Genomic DNA, 18,269 nt, shown 5'->3' on the forward strand with positions numbered 1-18,269 from the left:
GTAGCCGAATATAAATCTGGCTGCGTGACACCACTGGGAAAAGTAGTAAAGGGACAGACATAGGTGTGTCCTGGCCACAGACCACCACGGCCTTTTCTTCCTCACCTTTAAAAAAGGCTCCAAACAGAGCTCTTGATTCTCTGAAAATCCTGCTATTTTATGAATTCTGAATGATTAAAATTAAGGACAATATTTTCTTCAGAATCTAGTTTAAAGAGAAACTCAAGAGGCAGCTAGAGTCTACAGAAAATGATTACGGCCCTAAAGGTCCTGGCCACAGACCACCACGGCCTTTTCTTCCTCACCTTTAAAAAAGGCTCCAAACAGAGCTCTTGATTCTCTGAAAATCCTGCTATTTTATGAATTCTGAATGATTAAAATTAAGGACAATATTTTCTTCAGAATCTAGTTTAAAGAGAAACTCAAGAGGCAGCTAGAGTCTACAGAAAATGATTACGGCCCTAAAGAGAAGACCCTGGTGCTAAGACATAGGCTGGCAATTGGTACTGCTCTTCACAAAAATGATATTTAAAACACTGCACGTCACACTTTCTCTCCAGCGAGTCTACAGAGGTGTGCTGTCCTCAGAACACCAGGTCCCAGAGGCGATCTTTTTCAAGGTGGTACCTAGCATTGAAAATCTCAGTTACACACATTTATGCATCTGCTTTCTAATAAAAAGTTGCAGGATAAGCTCTAATCTTCATCTCAATTATCTCTCAATCTACTATCTTAGTGTTGCCTGCAGTCCCATCATAAGCCCTAAGCAGCTGGGTCCCACCACAACTCAACTGCTGGCAGCAGTGCTGCCATGGCAACGTGTTAAAATTAGCTCTGTCACTTCCTTGAAATATTATCTTTTGCAGAGATGCCACAGTAAATGAATTTTTGGGTTAATTTGGCCTTTAAGGTCATGGTAGAATAGCCAGTAATAATGCATTTCAGTATTAAAAGTGTTAATTAGTGTTTTAGCTGCAAAGTGACCAGAAGTATGTTTATCTTTTGAAAGAAAGGTAAATAAATATTGTACATTCTGCTTGCTCAGAAACGGCGATGTGAGCAAGTAGTGGTTTGTAAAGCAGTCATAATGGGTGTCTTCAATGGAATTCCCAAGTCTTGTCAGAGAGTTTTCTTCTCTTTTAATAGTCCTCACAATTGAACCCTGAGCCTTTGGGCACACAAGGCAAGCATTCTCCCACTGAGGCATAATCCAGTCCTGAGACTGTTTTGAAAAATATCTTTGCAAACCAGTCATTGTAAAACACGCCTGCAATATCGGTATTTGGAAAGTTGAGGCAGGGGGGTTCCCACAAGTTCAAGGATAGCCTGGAGTACACAGCAAGTACCAGACCAATCTATATACATAGAGTCCCTGACTCAAAACAACACCAAAATGCCTCCTACTTAGGCTCAGGCTCAGTGTACCAGAATCAAAGGTATGGTGCCAGGCATATCCTGAGACTAAATCAAGACAAGGCAATCTGGAAATCACCTGAATATTCTCATGCTCTATGGGCAAAGCTCCTGACTCTGACCTTGTCAGGGATAAGGTCCATCTCAGAGTAGCCTGGGGCTTGACAGATGGCAGTGTGTGGCCTGAAGCTTGAAAAGCAGGCAGCTGAGGGTCATACTGTGAAGACCCACTGGCATCCCTCTAATTTCACAGCTTTGGATCAATGGTGGCATTATTGAGCAAAGTCTACTTTGGGATCATCTGTCACCCCAGTTACCCAGCAGACAGGGGCTGGAAACAGCCGTAAACTAGGGTGCTTTATGACCACAGGGATTTGAAAGCCCTTAACTTTTAAATTATTCAGGTGTAGGGTTTTACAGTTTTCAGGAGAACTTCATAGAGGTAGAAGGCAAATTTCACAAGTAAAAGGACTGTTGGAGGGGATGGAGGGGGATGACTGCTCAATGGATATGGGGTTTTGATTTGGGATGACATAAATGTAACCTGAAAAGGTACTTGGTTTGAAGTTAGGCAGCATTTCATTTTCCCTGGTAACTTGCATCTTGTTTTAACATCAAGAATCAAAAAGATGAAATTCTGCCTCTAAGTTAGAGTGATGGTTGTACAACTCTATGAATGTATACTACTCAGTTTTTCATTTTTATAGAGATAATTTCATGTAACATTAATTTCACCTCAATAAAAGGTACGTGCTAAAAGGGGGCTGGAGAGATGGCTCAGTTGTTAAGAGCACTGACTGCTCATGGTAGCGAACTGCCATTTGTAACTCCAGTTCCAGGGGCTCTGACACCTCTTCTGACCTCTGTGGGGAGATGGCACAGTTGTTAAGAGCACTGACTGCTCATGGTAGCGAACTGCCATTTGTAACTCCAGTTCCAGGGGCTCTGACACCTCTTCTGACCTCTGTGGGCATTGCACGACATGGGTGCACTTACATACATGGAAGCAATACAGTCATACACATAAAATGAAAATAATAAAATATTTGTTTTAAAATGTATATGCCAAAAGTATACGCATGCACTCATGCACACGCACACTCTCCCGACCCCAAACTCCATTGGTCACCTGTCATCTATAAAGGGCTTCCAAAGTGCTAGAAAAAACACCTAATCCTGATGTTCATTTTCTATAGAGTCACGTTACACCAGAAATCATGAATTACACAATTCTTACTTGGACCTAGTCCATCAAAACATACACATGCATGAAAGTGCCGAATTAGACCCATCACTTTGCATATTTTAAAATTAAAAATTAGAATGGGCTTTAGACCTTGGAAGCAGGGAAGAGAGTTGATGTGTGCTGTAATTCAGCAGTTGGATTGTGGTTAATGAATACTCAAGTTCGGGCACATAGCAATGACTCCCTTTCCCAGAGATGAGGTAACTGAAAGCTGGGTCAGCCTGCTGTGGGAGGTGAGGGGAGCTGGCCACCATCTGCTTACATTCATGTTCTGCTTGGTAATGCTATCTCTTCCAATGACTTGGTACAATGGTAGAGAGATCTGGGCCCGGCCACTTCAACCAAATTTGGATACATGTGCAAGATGATGGACCGTTTTTCTCCTACAACCACCTTGAAGTAAGAGGGCATCGCCAGTTCTCAGAATGTTCACAGCTCCCTAGCACTGGAAGCAGGAAATTCCCTGTCAGTGGACCTAGTATAAAGATGCCCAGGAGAGAAGAGGTTTCTTAGAAAGGACAAGGGAATGTTGAAGGGACACAGCATTTTTAAGACCCAGGAGGAAATTTGTGCTGATGGAGACCTAACAAAGATGCTGGGTACCTTATGATTTCTGACAGGGGTCAAAACTGAAAAGGGAGTTACTACTGTCCACCTGCTGCCTCTCCCTCCCACAGTATGTATTTCACCTGGTTCTGCTTACTTGCTTCTTACCAACTTTCAATGATAATGAAGAGGACATCATCAAAATATTATTGACCAAGGTACCTCCAGGTGCCAAATGTTGAAATGAAAGAAATGCATGATTTCTATGACTCATAGGACACTTGTAAGGGTAAGTACTGCTAATTCCATTTCATATCTCAGGCATGAGAGCTCAAATGTCAGGAAACTACTGTGGAACAGAGTGAGAAAATTAACATTGCTAATACTGTCATCAGCAATAACTGGCTTGCTTTTCCCAAACACAAAAACCAAAGTATCTAAATGGAAAAAAGAGAAAGCACATGACTACTTGAATATTTTCATTTAAAAAGACTAAGCTATAAACACTTTCAGGTCCCCTACATGACAATATCAATCAATCAACAAATCAGTGACATATAACTCACCCTGTTGATGTTAGGCATTGTGAACAAGAGAGAAACCGAGCCACTTCTTTGGCCTGAGAGTCTTGATAATGTAATTAGTTGTTAACGGAATAAAAACAAATCCAGAAAATAACCATATCTATGATTCTTTTTCACAGAAAGGTGAAAAGGTACATCCATCTTCAAAACTCTTGTTTAAATATATTCGACAATTTAAAGCATACTTTAATTGATAAACTTATAGATAGATGGCCATTCTATGTTAATAAATGTCAAGAACAGTAATTCAAGCTGCCAGTTTTTGTTTGTTTTGTGTCTTCCTTGACATTTTGGGATCCCATATCTTCATTTGATGTCTCATATGACATTTTGGTGTGTTTACTCTGCATGTGAAGAAGTCTCAAACACTGCTGCCTAGCACATGCCTGCGTCGGATGTCCTGAGCACCAAGTAATGTCAGACTCAACCACTAGTCTGTGGAAACTGTGATGTAAGAGCCCTTATCTATTGACTATATTCCTGTGTTCCCTGGGGTCCAGAACATAGCCCAACACATACCAGAAAGTCAAATATCTCTTTCAGTGGAATGAAAGAAGAAATAACAGGACTGAACTCTATTGGGCAGAAACATTCTTAGCAAGATCAAGTTCAGAGCCTGTGGTCTGGTAATGCATACTTGTATACTTGTTGGATTATTTGGTGATCAGCTAATTTGTATGTGCTTAAATTTATAAAAAGAAAAGCATAGCAAAACCAAGGCTAGCCCCCCAATAATGGGTCAATATCATAATAGCATCTTTACCTTGATCCTTTTTAGAAAATATTTCATTATTATTTTATGTGTATGAGTGTATTACTTGTATATATGTAGGTTCACCCTTGTCATGCAATGCCTACAGAGGTCAGAAGAGAGCATCAAATTCCCCTGACATTGGAGTTTTGGATGGTTGTTAGCCATCATGTGGGTGCTGGGAATTGAACCTGGGTCCTCTACAAGAGCAGTCAGTACTATTAACCACTGAGCCATCTCTCCAGCCCTTGATCCTTTTTCTAAGTATATGTTTTGGAAGTTATACTATCTTAAACTTAATTACAACATAGTATTTTTTTAAAATAATCATCAAGGAATATATATTGGCCTACTTCACTATATTTTAGCAAAATGCAAGAGTTGGTAGGAATTAAGAGAACAGTATGTGCTCTCTTCTTAAGAAAATGAAATAAATGGAATAAAATAAAAATGAAATAAGTAAAATTTTATTTTTTGTAAAACAATGACAGGCCAAACAAATCTTTAACTGTAACTAAATAATATATTATGTATTAATTCTGTTCTCATCTTTTTCTGCATTCTAACTTACTTCTCTGATTTATAAACCAAAATAGACACCAAACTTATTTTTTCTAATAATAATTTCCATTAGTCACATAAAAGAAACATCTAGAGAAGATGACTGAATGTTGGTTTTTAAAATGTGTTGTGATCAATAACTCATAGGCGGTATCCCAAACCTGGCACTACAGCTTTTGTTTAATGACCTGTGTCAACATTCTGGGAGCAGCATTGTCAATCCATGCAGGGCACCTCCATTCAAACTCCTTTTTTTAAAAAGTTGTATTTTGAAATTAGCTTACTCACTAGTGGGATTCCATAAGGCTTTTTCATACATCTTTGTTTTAGATAACCCATCTCCTACTCCTCCCTTCTCTGCCATCCCTGCCTCCATCCTTCCTTAAACCTTTAACCCTTAATGTTAACCTCGGTCTTCTTTCTGATCGCATGTTCTGCTGTTCCTTCCAACTATTTATTTTGTTTTACTTTTTTGAGGCAGGGGGCAGGATCTTCCTGTAGCCCCCGCTGAGCTGGAACTTGATATGTAGACCAGGCTGGTTTTGATCTCAGAGATCCATCTACCTCTGCCTCCAGAGTGCTGAGATTAAAGGTATACACCTCCATGCCTGGCCCAACAATATTTTTAAATTGAGTTGTGAGATAGTAGGTTTCCAGATAACTTTTTCATACATCTTCCTTTATGCTAACCCCCACACTTCTTGATTTCCATCATCCTCTCATACCCCTCCCTGCATAAGCCTTTCTATACCCAGTATTCTACCTCTCTACATTGGTTTTACCTAAAATATACTATTATGTAGTCAAGGAAGCTACAGAGGTTCACCCAAACTACGCAGGCTATTGCCATCGCTCTTGGTTTCCTACCATAACTACATAGTAATACCGCTTTGCTGAAGCCACCACACACTTCGGCTGCAGGACATAGAGAAATCAACCTCAACCTGGTCTGGAAACTTTCTTCTTGCTGGCTAATTTTCATAATGCCAGAAGGTAATATGTAGGATGCTAGAAGAGAAAGCACATCAATGGTCTTACCTAGACCCTGCGTACCACAACAGAGTTCTGCCAGGCAGATGCATACACAGGTGCAATAGTGGCATAGAAGTTATGAAGTAACCAATTGCTTTCTAGTTGAGACCTGCTCCATGTTAGGTCTATAAACCTGGTTAAAAGTCCATAGCTGTGGAGGTCATAGGTCCTAGGATGCAACTTACTATTGTTATTTACTAAATGGTCATGTTGTAAAACTGTCTTCTAAGTATTTATGTTTGCACACATAGACATAGACCTGACTTTCTTTCAGCCTCAGTCAGAGAAGCTTATTTTCGCAGTGAGTAGCAGTCAATGTTTCTATTCATAACTGGTCAAAGTGCTGCGAATAAGTGGCTGTGAGTGCTCAGCCCTAAATGGGTCATCTTATCAATTCTCCTGCCAAGGCTCGGGGAACAAAGTAGACGAGGTGGGCAGAAAGAACACAGGAAACAGAGGAAAGGGAGGGGTACTGTGAGATACTGTCTTTGGGCATGACAGGGCTATTGCACATAGTAATTCACAGAAGCTGAAGTTACTTGCACAGGATCTACACAAGATCAAGTCAGCCAAAAACCAAGCATGACTTGAGGAAGAGATCACAAGGCTCCACCAGTAGCTGAGGACTTATATTAGCAGCTATTAGCTTCTGAGGGCAGGAGAATCATTCTTCTTTGTGGTTGTGGCCGCTGGTAGATTGCCCATGCACCAGGGAATGGCCCCATACCCATGTACATATGGGCAACAGTGAGTAGATTTAGTAAGTTACTGAAATAAACAGGGGGACATGAAGTTGGGAGAGGGACATGCTGGGGATATCTGAAAGGGATAGAGGGGCAAATGGATATGATAATATTTCACTGAACACATGAATGAAACTCTCAATGAGTAAATTGAAAATAAATAAATTGAAATAAATAAGCAAATACAAATGTGTTCTGAAGACATGATAAAATAAGATGTGAAGAAAAACTAAAGACAATATTTGTTATGTAGAAAACAAAACAAAGATCAGAAATGTAATTATTAAACTTTTCTTGAAAAAACCTCTACCAAATGTTCCTAGTTTTAAAATTATACTTGTCCTTTTTTTTTTTAACAAAACCACCACAGACTTCACCGCAGATGAAATGCATTCTGTCAAAACCTGAATCAATAACTGAGGAATGACATTTCATTTCAGCAGCAGAAAAGAGATTCCCTCCAAAGGTCACGTCAGCTGGATCCCAAAGGACAAGACCAGCAGCCTGGCTGCAAAATAATGATGAGAACAACAAGGTGGAGTCTTGTGCTTCTCCCAGTGCATACTACATATCTAGAAGCCAAAAGGCCTGATGTACTATATTATTATAGCCAGAAATTGTGAAGTTGTACTATTTTCCTAAGTACAAGTGAGGACAAGAGGAAGAAATGGCTTCATCTAAGTATGTCCATTTTGAAAACATGAAAAAATGGGCTCTTTCTATGTATTAATCAAATCTCATTAGTATAATTTGCACCTCCTAGTTAATACTATTACTATGATTTTTCAGTCCACATGGAGTTTTCTCTCTGCAGATGGTGCGTCATACTATTATTACCTACATGTCTCAGGAGATGTGTAATTACTTCAAAAGACTTTATAACTTCTCTTATATTTCACAAAGAAAAATCAAACAAACAGAAAACCAATTAGGAATTGGGGCAAGGTACTAAAGAGAGTTCTCAAAAGATAAAACACAAATGATTGGGAAATATTTTTTTTAATGTTCAACATCTTTAGCCCTAAGGAAAAATGCTAATTAAAACTTCTTTGAGATTTCCTATCACCCCAGTCAGAATGGGTAAGATCCAAAACACAAAGGATGGAAAATGCTGATGAAGATTAAGGAAAGGGGAACACTTATTCACTGCTTGTGGGAGTGTGAGCTGTGCAACCACTATGGAAATCAGTGTGGAGATTCCTCAAAAAGCTAGAAATATATCCAGCCATGCCACTCTGGACATATACCCAAAGGACTATCTCTGTACTCTACTACAAAGATATCTGCTCATCTGTTCATTGTTGCTTTGTTTACCATAGCCAGTAACAACTTAGATGGCTGTCAACTAATGAATGAAAAATGAAAATATGGTACATTTACATGATGTACTATCATTCAGCTGTTAAGAAAAATAAAACCATGGAATTCACATGTAAATAGATGAAACTGGAAACAATCATCCTGAGTGAGGTAATCCGGACTCAGAAAAACAAACTGTATATTCTCCCTTACCTGTCTTAAAAAAGAAACAAAATTAAACAAAACAAAAACAAATAAATTGATGCTAGCTTTGAATCTTGAGATAAGTATATTTCAATTGGAAAATCTATGGAGGTCAGAAAGCTAATATGGGCTCATGGGGGAAGGTTTCATGGCCGAGAAGACAGAACACAGTGATACAAAGAGGAAAAGGGGAATAATGGAATAGGAAGGTTTAAATGGAGTGGGGAATGGGAGGGCAGGGCAGAAGAGGAAGTTGAGGGATAATCAACACTAAAGGCCTTTTGAAGAAATCAAGTGGGAACCTACTACTGTGGAAGTTTCTTAAATATAGACATATACAATATAAAAAGTGTTTAAGTATAGCTCCCCTATAACAGGGGTTTGATGTCCCTACCAGACACCACAGGCTAGCAAATAAAAAGCCCAATGCTAGGAATAGACTCCTTCTTTTGGAGTTGTTGACTGGGAGTGGTGTCCTATAGACTCTCAAACTGTACTGGCTTCTGTCATGGCTCTTAGTTAACTTCCAGAACTTGAGGGCAAGTCCCCTTTGCTCTAGATATTACATACATGAGTTGTAGAACAAATATGGAGAAATCAAGCTGGTATTGACCTGAAAGCTTTATTGTATTGGCCAGTTTTCATTGTGCTGGAAAGCGCTATGCAAAAAAAGAAATGTAATCATCAACCTTACCAAACTGTGAACACTGCGAGCTATAGTAACAACTGGTCTGGCAAGATATGCCTACTGGTGCGGTAGTGCAGGAATTTTATTGGAGTAACCAAACATTTTCTGATTGGTTGTAAGGGCAGCTTCACAAGATGTAAGTCATACCTGGCCCTGTTATCGGGGCCAAGAAGCTGCGTCTAGACAGGTCACAGCCCATAGGGGAGAGCCTGCTACTGCTATTCTGCTAAATAGATATAGTATTAAAACAAGAACTTGCACCGAGGGACATCTGAATACAAATGCTTGACTGGATAGGATTAACATATATGACAAAACGTATGAAATCCAGTAAGGGGAGCTATGAAGGGGCATGGACAGGGGGGCAGTTTCTAAATTCAATTAAGATATATTATGTGAAATGTACAAAAACTCATTAAAATATAAAAAACTGATAATGAACATTAAAATTTATAGTAGTTTTATATTGCTGTGGCATCTTAGTCCATCCTCAGTGTACCAACCTCACTGAGCAGAGTAGAGAGCAGCTCTAGTGTTATCTGATTTGTTTGGTTAAGGCATATGGTGCACAATAAGCTTAAGTCATATAGGTGCACAAGGACCATGTATCAATCCAAACCATACAGGAAAGTGTTAGACGTACCACTAAATGAACTCAGTGCATTATATATGTGTATATTTATAAATGCATGTACATATATGTAATAATAACAAAGAGGCTAACAAATTGAGAGGGAGTGGAGAGGACATGGGAGAAGTTGGAGAGGGACTGGGAAGGATGGAAATAATGCAAATAGAATATTCATGTACGAAATTCTCAAAAATAAAATATATTTTTAAAATAAAAAGCATCTTATAATGATTTATTAGTATGTCTGTAAATTACTGCATCTCTCAACCCTCATCAGGGCAGCTTCTTTGTGGAGCAGATGGTGATTAACAGAGACCCACAACTTGTCAACATGCAGTGAATAAAAGCCTGCAGAATGCTCAGCCCTAAATGGGACATCTGTATCACACCCTCTCCTCCTAAGGCTTAGGGATCATTGTGGAAGAGGGGTTGGAAGGATAAGAGCCAAATGTTATGGAGGATACAGGGAAACCATGTTTTCTGGACACAACAGGGCAGTTGCACACATGAAGCCACAGCACTTGTGACAGCATTCACAAGATCTGTGCAAACCTAAGTCAAATAAAAACCTAGCATGGAGAGGGGTGGTGGGCAGGAAGCCCCAGCCTTAGTTGAGGAACAATTGGCAATTGATAGCTCCTGAGAAGGGAGAATCAGTTCTCTTTAGGGTGTGACTCTCTGCATAGGTTGAGTAGATTCCAGGGAATGAACCCTGTGACCCAGAAGTTCCTCTGATAAGCCATAATCCCACCTCCTTCCCATTCTCTGTGGAGGGAATCAAGTCCACTAATGGGCAGGGCTATGGAGATAGAAGACAGGAAAATCATGAGGCTGCTCTCTTGCCCTTTTGTGTGGCTGCTGGGAAGCTACCAGACTTGTTACAGCTGTGAATGGGGTAGTCACCATTTTTGGAATAGAGCTTGGGGAAAGGCAGGGCAAATGCCCCGCCTTACTTGGGGGCTCCTTGGCGGGGTGAGATGAGGCACTATGACCGGTGAGAAGGCTGAATGAAGCACACTGGGAAAAGGGAGGGGGGGCAGCGGCCACCATATTGAGCACAGGCCATACTGAGCACAGGCCAACTGCCAAGGAGAGAAGGAGCCGGGAGAGCAAGAGACGGATGACACATGCATTTCAAATACAGAAAAGGAAAAGCCTATAAGAATCCGTGTTTTTTGTAAATCACCCCCACCAAATGTCATATAAACTATGCAAAATCCAAATAAGATGCCTTCTGTCAGTTTGTCAGCCCTTATCAGGACTGGGAGATGCTGAGTCTGGGGTGGGTCTCCCAGTAAGAAGGGAAAAATCTAGTGAAACAAACCATACCTAAGAGCACTTGAGGAACACAAATTGTACATGATACACCTTTAAAAAATAATAATAGAGGGCATGGAAATGGAGGGTCTGAATAGGATCACAATGCATTGTATAAAGTTCTCAAAGAATAAAAATATTTTAAAAGAAAATTTTTGATTCTCTGAAAGTTCACCTATAAACTTTAGGAGGAAAAGCATATTTAGAATGAAGAATTCTTCCCAATTTCGCATCCAACATTAGGGAGTTTGATTTTAGTATTGAGAAGTACTTGTGCCACAGTTGGATAAAAATTTAATATCATCCTTAGCTTAAAATATTCTAAATAATATTCAAATTGAGTTATCACCAGTTCAAAAACCTAACACCTGAATTCTTAAAAATTCAAAGATTCTTGGGCTATGAAATACCATTACAAATGGAAAATTACACATTGATCTCATGGGAAGGGGTACTAAAGTATGCATTAAAGTTATATGGGTAAGGCATATATGACATTTTAACACATTTCATGTTCAGACTTGGGTCCCATATCCAAAATGTCTGAGTATGCATTTGAAAATATTCTAAAAATTAAATATCTGAAATCCAAACCCACTTTGGGTCCAAAGCATCTTAGGGACACTCAGTCAAGCATGTGCAGGTCTTCAGGGGGTGGTTGATAATTGGTAGCTATGAATATCATGCAGTGAAAACTAATGAGCTTAAGCAAAAAAATGTAATTATAGAAGTTTAGGATTTGGATAGTGTGAAGGCAGGTGATCATGACAACCTGAGAGAGAATCACAGAGAAACAACACAGCATCTCTGCTATGTTTAGAACTATGCTGCCCATCAAAACAGAAATTTGCTTAAAACTTTTCAGAATCAAAGTAAATTTTCAAAACACAAATTGGTGTCTTTATAACTCCCTGTCATTGGCCATATTCATCTCAAAGTCAATGATCTTAACTATAACAGTAGTCAAAAACTGAGTTGTACTATTTTATTGTCTCTTTCCGAGAGAGGGGGGAGAGAGAGAGAGAGAGCACGCGCATGTCTGCGTGAAGGCCAGAGGTCAGGTATTTTCCTCTATTGTCCTACACCTTATTTTTTGAGACAGCATCTCTCATTGAACCTGGGGCTCACTGCTAGACCGTCTGGCCAGCAAGCCCCTGGGATCCTTCTGTTTCTGCCTCCCAGTACTGGGGTTACAAGCATACCCCACCATGCCTGGCTTTTGCTGTTTGTGCTGGGGATCTGAACTCAGGTCCTCATGCTTGTGCAGCAAGCATTTCACCCAATGAGCCATCTCCTCAGGCCCTCTCTTAATTTTAAACAATCATAAATCTAAGGTGGTTGGGCAGATCACAACACCACCACATGGAAACACCACATTTCCACTAAAATGCCCAGGCCACTGGTAAATTTGGGAATGTCAGGAAAAAGTTCATTCAAGCAGCAGACACTTCTAGAAGGGATTCAACCAACTGAACACATTTCTTATTTCTCTTCAGGCCATGGTCCAACTCTACATTTTCAAATGGAAAATATGATAAAATATGATAGTTTTATTAAATTACTCTTACTTAGTATTTTCCATCATTATCTTGCTCTGTATTTAGTTTTCTTCTTTATTAATAAATCTTTGACTTGACATATAGCCTATGCAGTAAAATAACCATAGCGACCAATACATATAATATGACCTTCACTCCTGTAGGCATGCAATCCAAGCAATATCATTTTGGTAATGAGGAAGTTGGTTTTCCTACTGGTGCATGTTCTGTGAAGGTTGTAGTAAACGTTGCCCTCATTAAAATTCTTGGGAGGCATGTTTTTCAACTCTTGATATTTTCACAGGCGTTTTACTATGTAATGATCTGGGGCATGTTAGAGTCCATCACTGTTTGCAATGTGGCTGGTTCTAATGTCTGTGTGGATCAGGATACAAGCAGGAATTCTAGCAGCCACAGTACCTCCAACAAGCCCTAAATACACAGGTGTCCTGTAATATCAAGGCCAGCACAGACTGGACTTTAAAGAAATATTTATAAATAAAACCAATCTTTATGGGTCTATAATGAGTCATGGGTCTATAATATATTTCAGTTATCATTGGGTCATCACAACTTATGAAACGTATACTGTAAGTAATCAATGCACATGAGGCAAGCAAGCATGGGAGACACTTGGTTTGGGGTTATGTGCAACTCCCTCTCTTGTAATAATGCCCTTGGCAGCTGGTTCTCTTACTGGAATGTGCTATGCACACACACACACCCTTCCCCAAACAATGCATCTAGCAACCTCATAACCCCTCCATCCCACCCAGTATCAGGCTAAATGCATTACCATATTTGACCAATGGTCTAATATTCCCATTAAAAATCAAATTCAGATAGCTTCTATCCAAGTGTATTCCCAACACATCTGGGTATGAGGAACAGAGGGTTGATCTAGCTTGACCTACTTCTGGAAGCATATGCAATAAGGCAAAACAGTATCCTCTAGAAACCTTTCAGGGAGAATCCACTATTTACTATCTTATGTCTATGTGTAATTGTGTATGCATATGATTAAAATCAGATGCATTATGGGAATGGATATGCACAAGAGAGAAATGAGGTTATAACCTAACCTACCAATAAAAATACTTACCCAAACTATGCCCTTTGGTAAACATTTCCTCCTTCTTAAGCCCCATAAAAGGGAGTCCCAAACAATAATCAGGGTTCCTGAGTATCTTTGCTGATGTGGCCTGCTGTCTATCTTGACAGTGAATCTCTCTTGAAATCTGCTTGTTTTGCTCCAAATGAAATTACCTTATTTCCTTAAAAAAATTGAATGAACCCTTATTTTCAATTCTTTGGATAAGAGACCAAGAACCTGGAAACATCTGGCCCAGACTCTGACTACTAGTAACACATAGACATTATCAAGGAAGTTATCCAGTTTGTCACAATCAATTTGATCCTTAATTGTGACACATCTCCAGCTGTCTGAGGTAGAACACAGAAATAATAACTCTTATTCTCTGCACATTCCACACTTACCTATGGAGAAAGGGGGTGCATCAAAAAGAATCAAGGCACTTTTTTGGAGAGCCAGGTCTATGGCTACTACATGACACTTTCCCTAGATCATAAGTTCATTTCTCTGAGAGCTTCCTTTTAAGAAAAAATATAAAGGGATGGAGTTGTACTGTGAAAGTAACAACAGCTGTTTGATCCTTGGGAACCATGGCAGATTGGTAGTTCATTTACCCTAGCTGAGGCCCAGATGGGATGTGATAAAAGGGTCACGAGAGGAATTTGAAGGCAGCAGCAGGTGGATGGAGAGGGGCAGGAAGTGGCACTCACCACTGCCTCCTCCTTTGACTCCTCTGTTTCTAGTCCAAGGTCCAGCCCAGAAGCAGGTGCAGCAGTACTGACAGGTGGCTCTTCTGCTTGTGGCTCTGTGGACGGAGCTGGTTCAGTTTCAGCCTTGGGTTATTTGGGGGTTAGAGGAAAAAGATTCAACACATGAATAGGCAACATTACAGAATACTGGGCAATGAAAATCTGCTTGTTATTTAAAAGAAAGCTAGTTTCATTAAATCTATTCTGGAAAAATCCTGCCATTTGGCAACATGAACCCTTAGAGAACTGGGAAGGCAAGGAGTGGAATCACCTAAACTTTCCTTTAACATCCCCTAGATCCCTCACTTCCTTTGAAGTCAAACTAAGACCTACCAATTTTTTTCCTGTAACATTTGGCTCTTACTTCTCTATGGCCTATATGAGGGAATCTAAAGTTCTGTTAAAAAACAGAGAAAAAGGGGGAAGAGAGGGGGGAGCGGCAGAGGGAGGGGAGAATAAGAAAAGAGAAGAGAAAAGGAGGGGAGGGGAGGGGAAAGAAGACTCTCTAGGAGGCCTGACATTTGCCAGATGGAAGGAGAGAGGAAGAATTTATAGGGCACATAGATCTGTGATCATTCAGTTCCTATATTACATATATATTACACAGAGAAATGACGGGGTCATGTCAACACATAGATTTAAATAGATTCATTTAACCCATGGTCCACTTCCAAAGCTGACAGCACAGGCTCAGCTACCTGGCTGCTCCTTACCATAAACCAAAGAGCCTTTGTGGTTTTGTTTGAAGTTCTAATTCAGACCCTTTCCTGCTTCTACCTCCAACAAAATCTGTAGCAATCAATTTCTTTCATATAAAAAAGCCAATCCTTTAAAGAATCACAGTGAAGCATCTACATGGTCTCAGTAACACACTTTAAATCCTGGGGCAAGATGAGATGCTGCTGTGCCAATAGCCCCACTACATACAGACAGCCTCCAGTTCCAATCACACGCTGAGTTACACACTGAGACGCATCTGTGTTCTTAGCTGAAGTCCTTACACTCTTCCCATGTGCCCATCTAATTCCATGTGCACAGTGAACTTCATAGAGAAGTGGTGCAGAAGTGTTTCTGCAATTACCAAAAATAATGACTCGCTACTCAAATTCAACTTATAAGTCACTTTTCCTATTGTTTCAGAGGTAGTGAAATTACAAATATTTTGACACGATGGAGAGCAAAACAAAGATAAGTTGTAACAACTTGTGGGAAGATCTGAAACAGTACTACTGGAGCTGTGCCCCGCCTCAGCTGTTTTATTTTCCTACAAGACATCCCCCTTGATAGATACTGTTAATGGATTCATATCATGCCGTGCCTAGTTCGGAGCACTACAAATGATGCCCTATGCTTTGATGGAATAGCAGCCATTACACATTCAGAGAAGAGAATCCAGTGCTGGGCTTCTGCTGCCCCTGAGAAGATCCTGCAGACTTACAATTTGCTGAGAGTTACAGGCTTATGGTGATTAACCTAGTGCCTCCAAGCAGGAAATGTTAGGGGCATTTTAGTACTGGGCATGACAAGGTTGGTTCCCCAACACAGAAGAGGCACAGTATCTGCTTTAGAGAATACATATGTAGAAAAGAGGAGGGAAAGTGCCTACAAATGTCAAAGGGGCATAGCACAGGGAGATGTCAAGACACATAGAAACCACAATTCTGACCAAAGTATCTTCTGGATCAAAGTAGTAGATGTACGTTTGCTCATGACTAGTAGTTTTTCTATTATATTTGCATTTCTGAGTTTTCCCTAACTGTTCACAATTGATGATTCAAAACTTCATCCTCCAAGCTCCACCACCAAGGCTGAGAATGACCAACGAACATGAAGACTGAATTTTTTCTGGCTGTATTACTGATATTATATGATTGGTATTTGAATATTTATTGAAAACCCTCAGAGATTCTGCCTTCCACTGGTTGTGCAAAAGTATGACAGTCTACTGTCATATTAGAGTCACAATTGTCTGCACAACAGAACCAAAGAAGGTTTGTTTAAGACAAGTTTCTCAGAATTCCTTACTTGAAAGTGAATTATTGTACAAAGAAAAATTCATTCTATGTGAACTCAGTTTCAAACTTCCAATGTGAAAGGTAATCAAGATAACTATTACGATGGAAAAACCACAGTAATGCTAATAGCTCTCCTTGAGCCTCAGAGAGAACAAGCCTTCTGTCATGTAGCAGTGACAGTTTTCAAGGTCTCTTCAATCAGCATGATTAGTAAGCTACTGCTGAAAGGTTTCCCATGATAGCAGCAACTGCAATATTACAAGAATCTCCTGCAATCCCCAGAGCAGCTCCTTCTGCTCCCTACTCATTCCCTGAGATTTAGTCCCCTCGTGATGCAATGAGGATTCTCAGATGGCCTATGCATGCTTTTTTCTAAAACTTACAAGATGAAGAGATGAGATGAGAAATTACCAGCTCTAAGTTCAAGAAAAAAAGCAATGCAATATTAGTTGAAGCATAAACTCTTGAGGTAAATTTGTTTCAGTGCTAGCTTAAGTTATAGTTGCATAGAAAGACCCAGGACTTTGATGAATTCATTGTGTTCCAGTGAGGACACTCAGTATTATAAAAAACTGATTTGTGTTGGCAACACAGTGTTAGAAGTAAAGAAATTTAAAGTAAGTTTTACAGATGCTTTTCTTTCTGTTTTCTAGGAAAGAGGGAGCTATGGAAATCACTTTGAGTATTCAAATTCAGACAAACTAGAATGATCAATAACTTTCAAACATTCTGTGATAACTAACAAGTGCCTCTCAAATTCACAGTAACACCAACTCACCAAGCTGCTCAAAACATTCTGATCTGCCTGCATAGTGAATAATGTAGTGTCCTGGGGCTGAAAAGAGGGAGAAAAAGAGACATTTAAAAAACTTATCTGAATTGGCAACCATCAGTTGTATCAATAAATACAATTTTAATGTTTGTGAAAGTCCCCTTTTAAATAACTGGAAAAGTGCCAAGAAAGTGTTAACACGAGTTATTCTAAATATAAATCTCTGCTAGCAGAACATGGCAAGGCACCATTGCCTCACTGGAGAGTCAGTGGCCAGTGCATGGTTTCTGATCTCCCAATGGCATTTTTCTGGAGAATAACCAACGGCTGAGGTTCCACATAGTGTAGCTCCCTGTGGATTTTTTAGAAGGAGGCTCTTTAAAACTTCTCACAGTTGCTAAGATCCATCTCCTTAGTAAAAACAATCCTGAGTCTAGAAGATCATTCGGATTAGAACTGCTTCTAATTACTAGTAGAGAAATCAGCAGAAACTGCAAGTCCTTAACATAGCCAATGGCATGCATAGTAAACAGCTGAAGTCATGGAATGCTCAGCATGTGCTGGGTTGCTGGGTTAAGTGCTCTTGTACATAGCTCATTTAATCATAAGCATCCTCCAATGCTGTCTCCATTATCCAAGTTGTAAGTAGCAAGATCACATTTTCTACCACCACTCGTAATCATTTTTGCTCAATTGATGAAACAGGACCCACACTAAAAAGAATTTGCAACAATTTCAGCAGGTGGATCTTTTGAGTAAATTGATTCCGTACCTGGGTAAATCCATCAAATGAACCTCCAGGAGCCTAAAAAGAAATGAGAAACAGAAGGTATAATTTTTTTCTCCTCCCTCTTATGAGTGAATAGCCACTAGACAAGCTGGGGAATAACGACTACCACACACAAATTTTAAAATAATACAACAGGTTGCTTTGTCTGAAAGTGCTTGGGAACTGCAAAAAGCCATGTTGTATTATTATAAATAGGCTGACAAAAAAAATTGAAAGATTAAGTACACAAATATTGCTGGTATGTGACTTAGTCTTCACCAAAACCAACTTTCTCAAGAATGAGAAGATGGTTCCAGG

The 18,269-nt window shown here is 39.7% G+C and overlaps 1 protein-coding gene across 2 annotated transcripts in view; it reads right to left on the minus strand.

Moving 5' to 3' along the window:
- The window catches only part of Amph (amphiphysin), a 287,017-nt gene that overhangs the window by 27,005 nt on the left and 241,743 nt on the right, over positions 1-18,269 (minus strand). For both annotated transcript variants that reach the window (XM_008846954.1, XM_008846953.1), the window contains 3 exons: positions 17,955-17,987; positions 17,189-17,245; positions 14,357-14,479 (listed from right to left, as the gene is read on the minus strand). In XM_008846954.1, coding sequence (XP_008845176.1) covers positions 14,357-14,479; positions 17,189-17,245; positions 17,955-17,987 — 213 coding nt within the window. The remainder of the gene's footprint in view (positions 1-14,356; positions 14,480-17,188; positions 17,246-17,954; positions 17,988-18,269) is intronic.

The sequence above is a fragment of the Nannospalax galili genome, unplaced genomic scaffold, assembly GCF_000622305.1.
Source record: "Nannospalax galili isolate Female #2095 unplaced genomic scaffold, S.galili_v1.0 scaffold1063, whole genome shotgun sequence".
NCBI lineage: Eukaryota > Metazoa > Chordata > Mammalia > Rodentia > Spalacidae > Nannospalax > Nannospalax galili.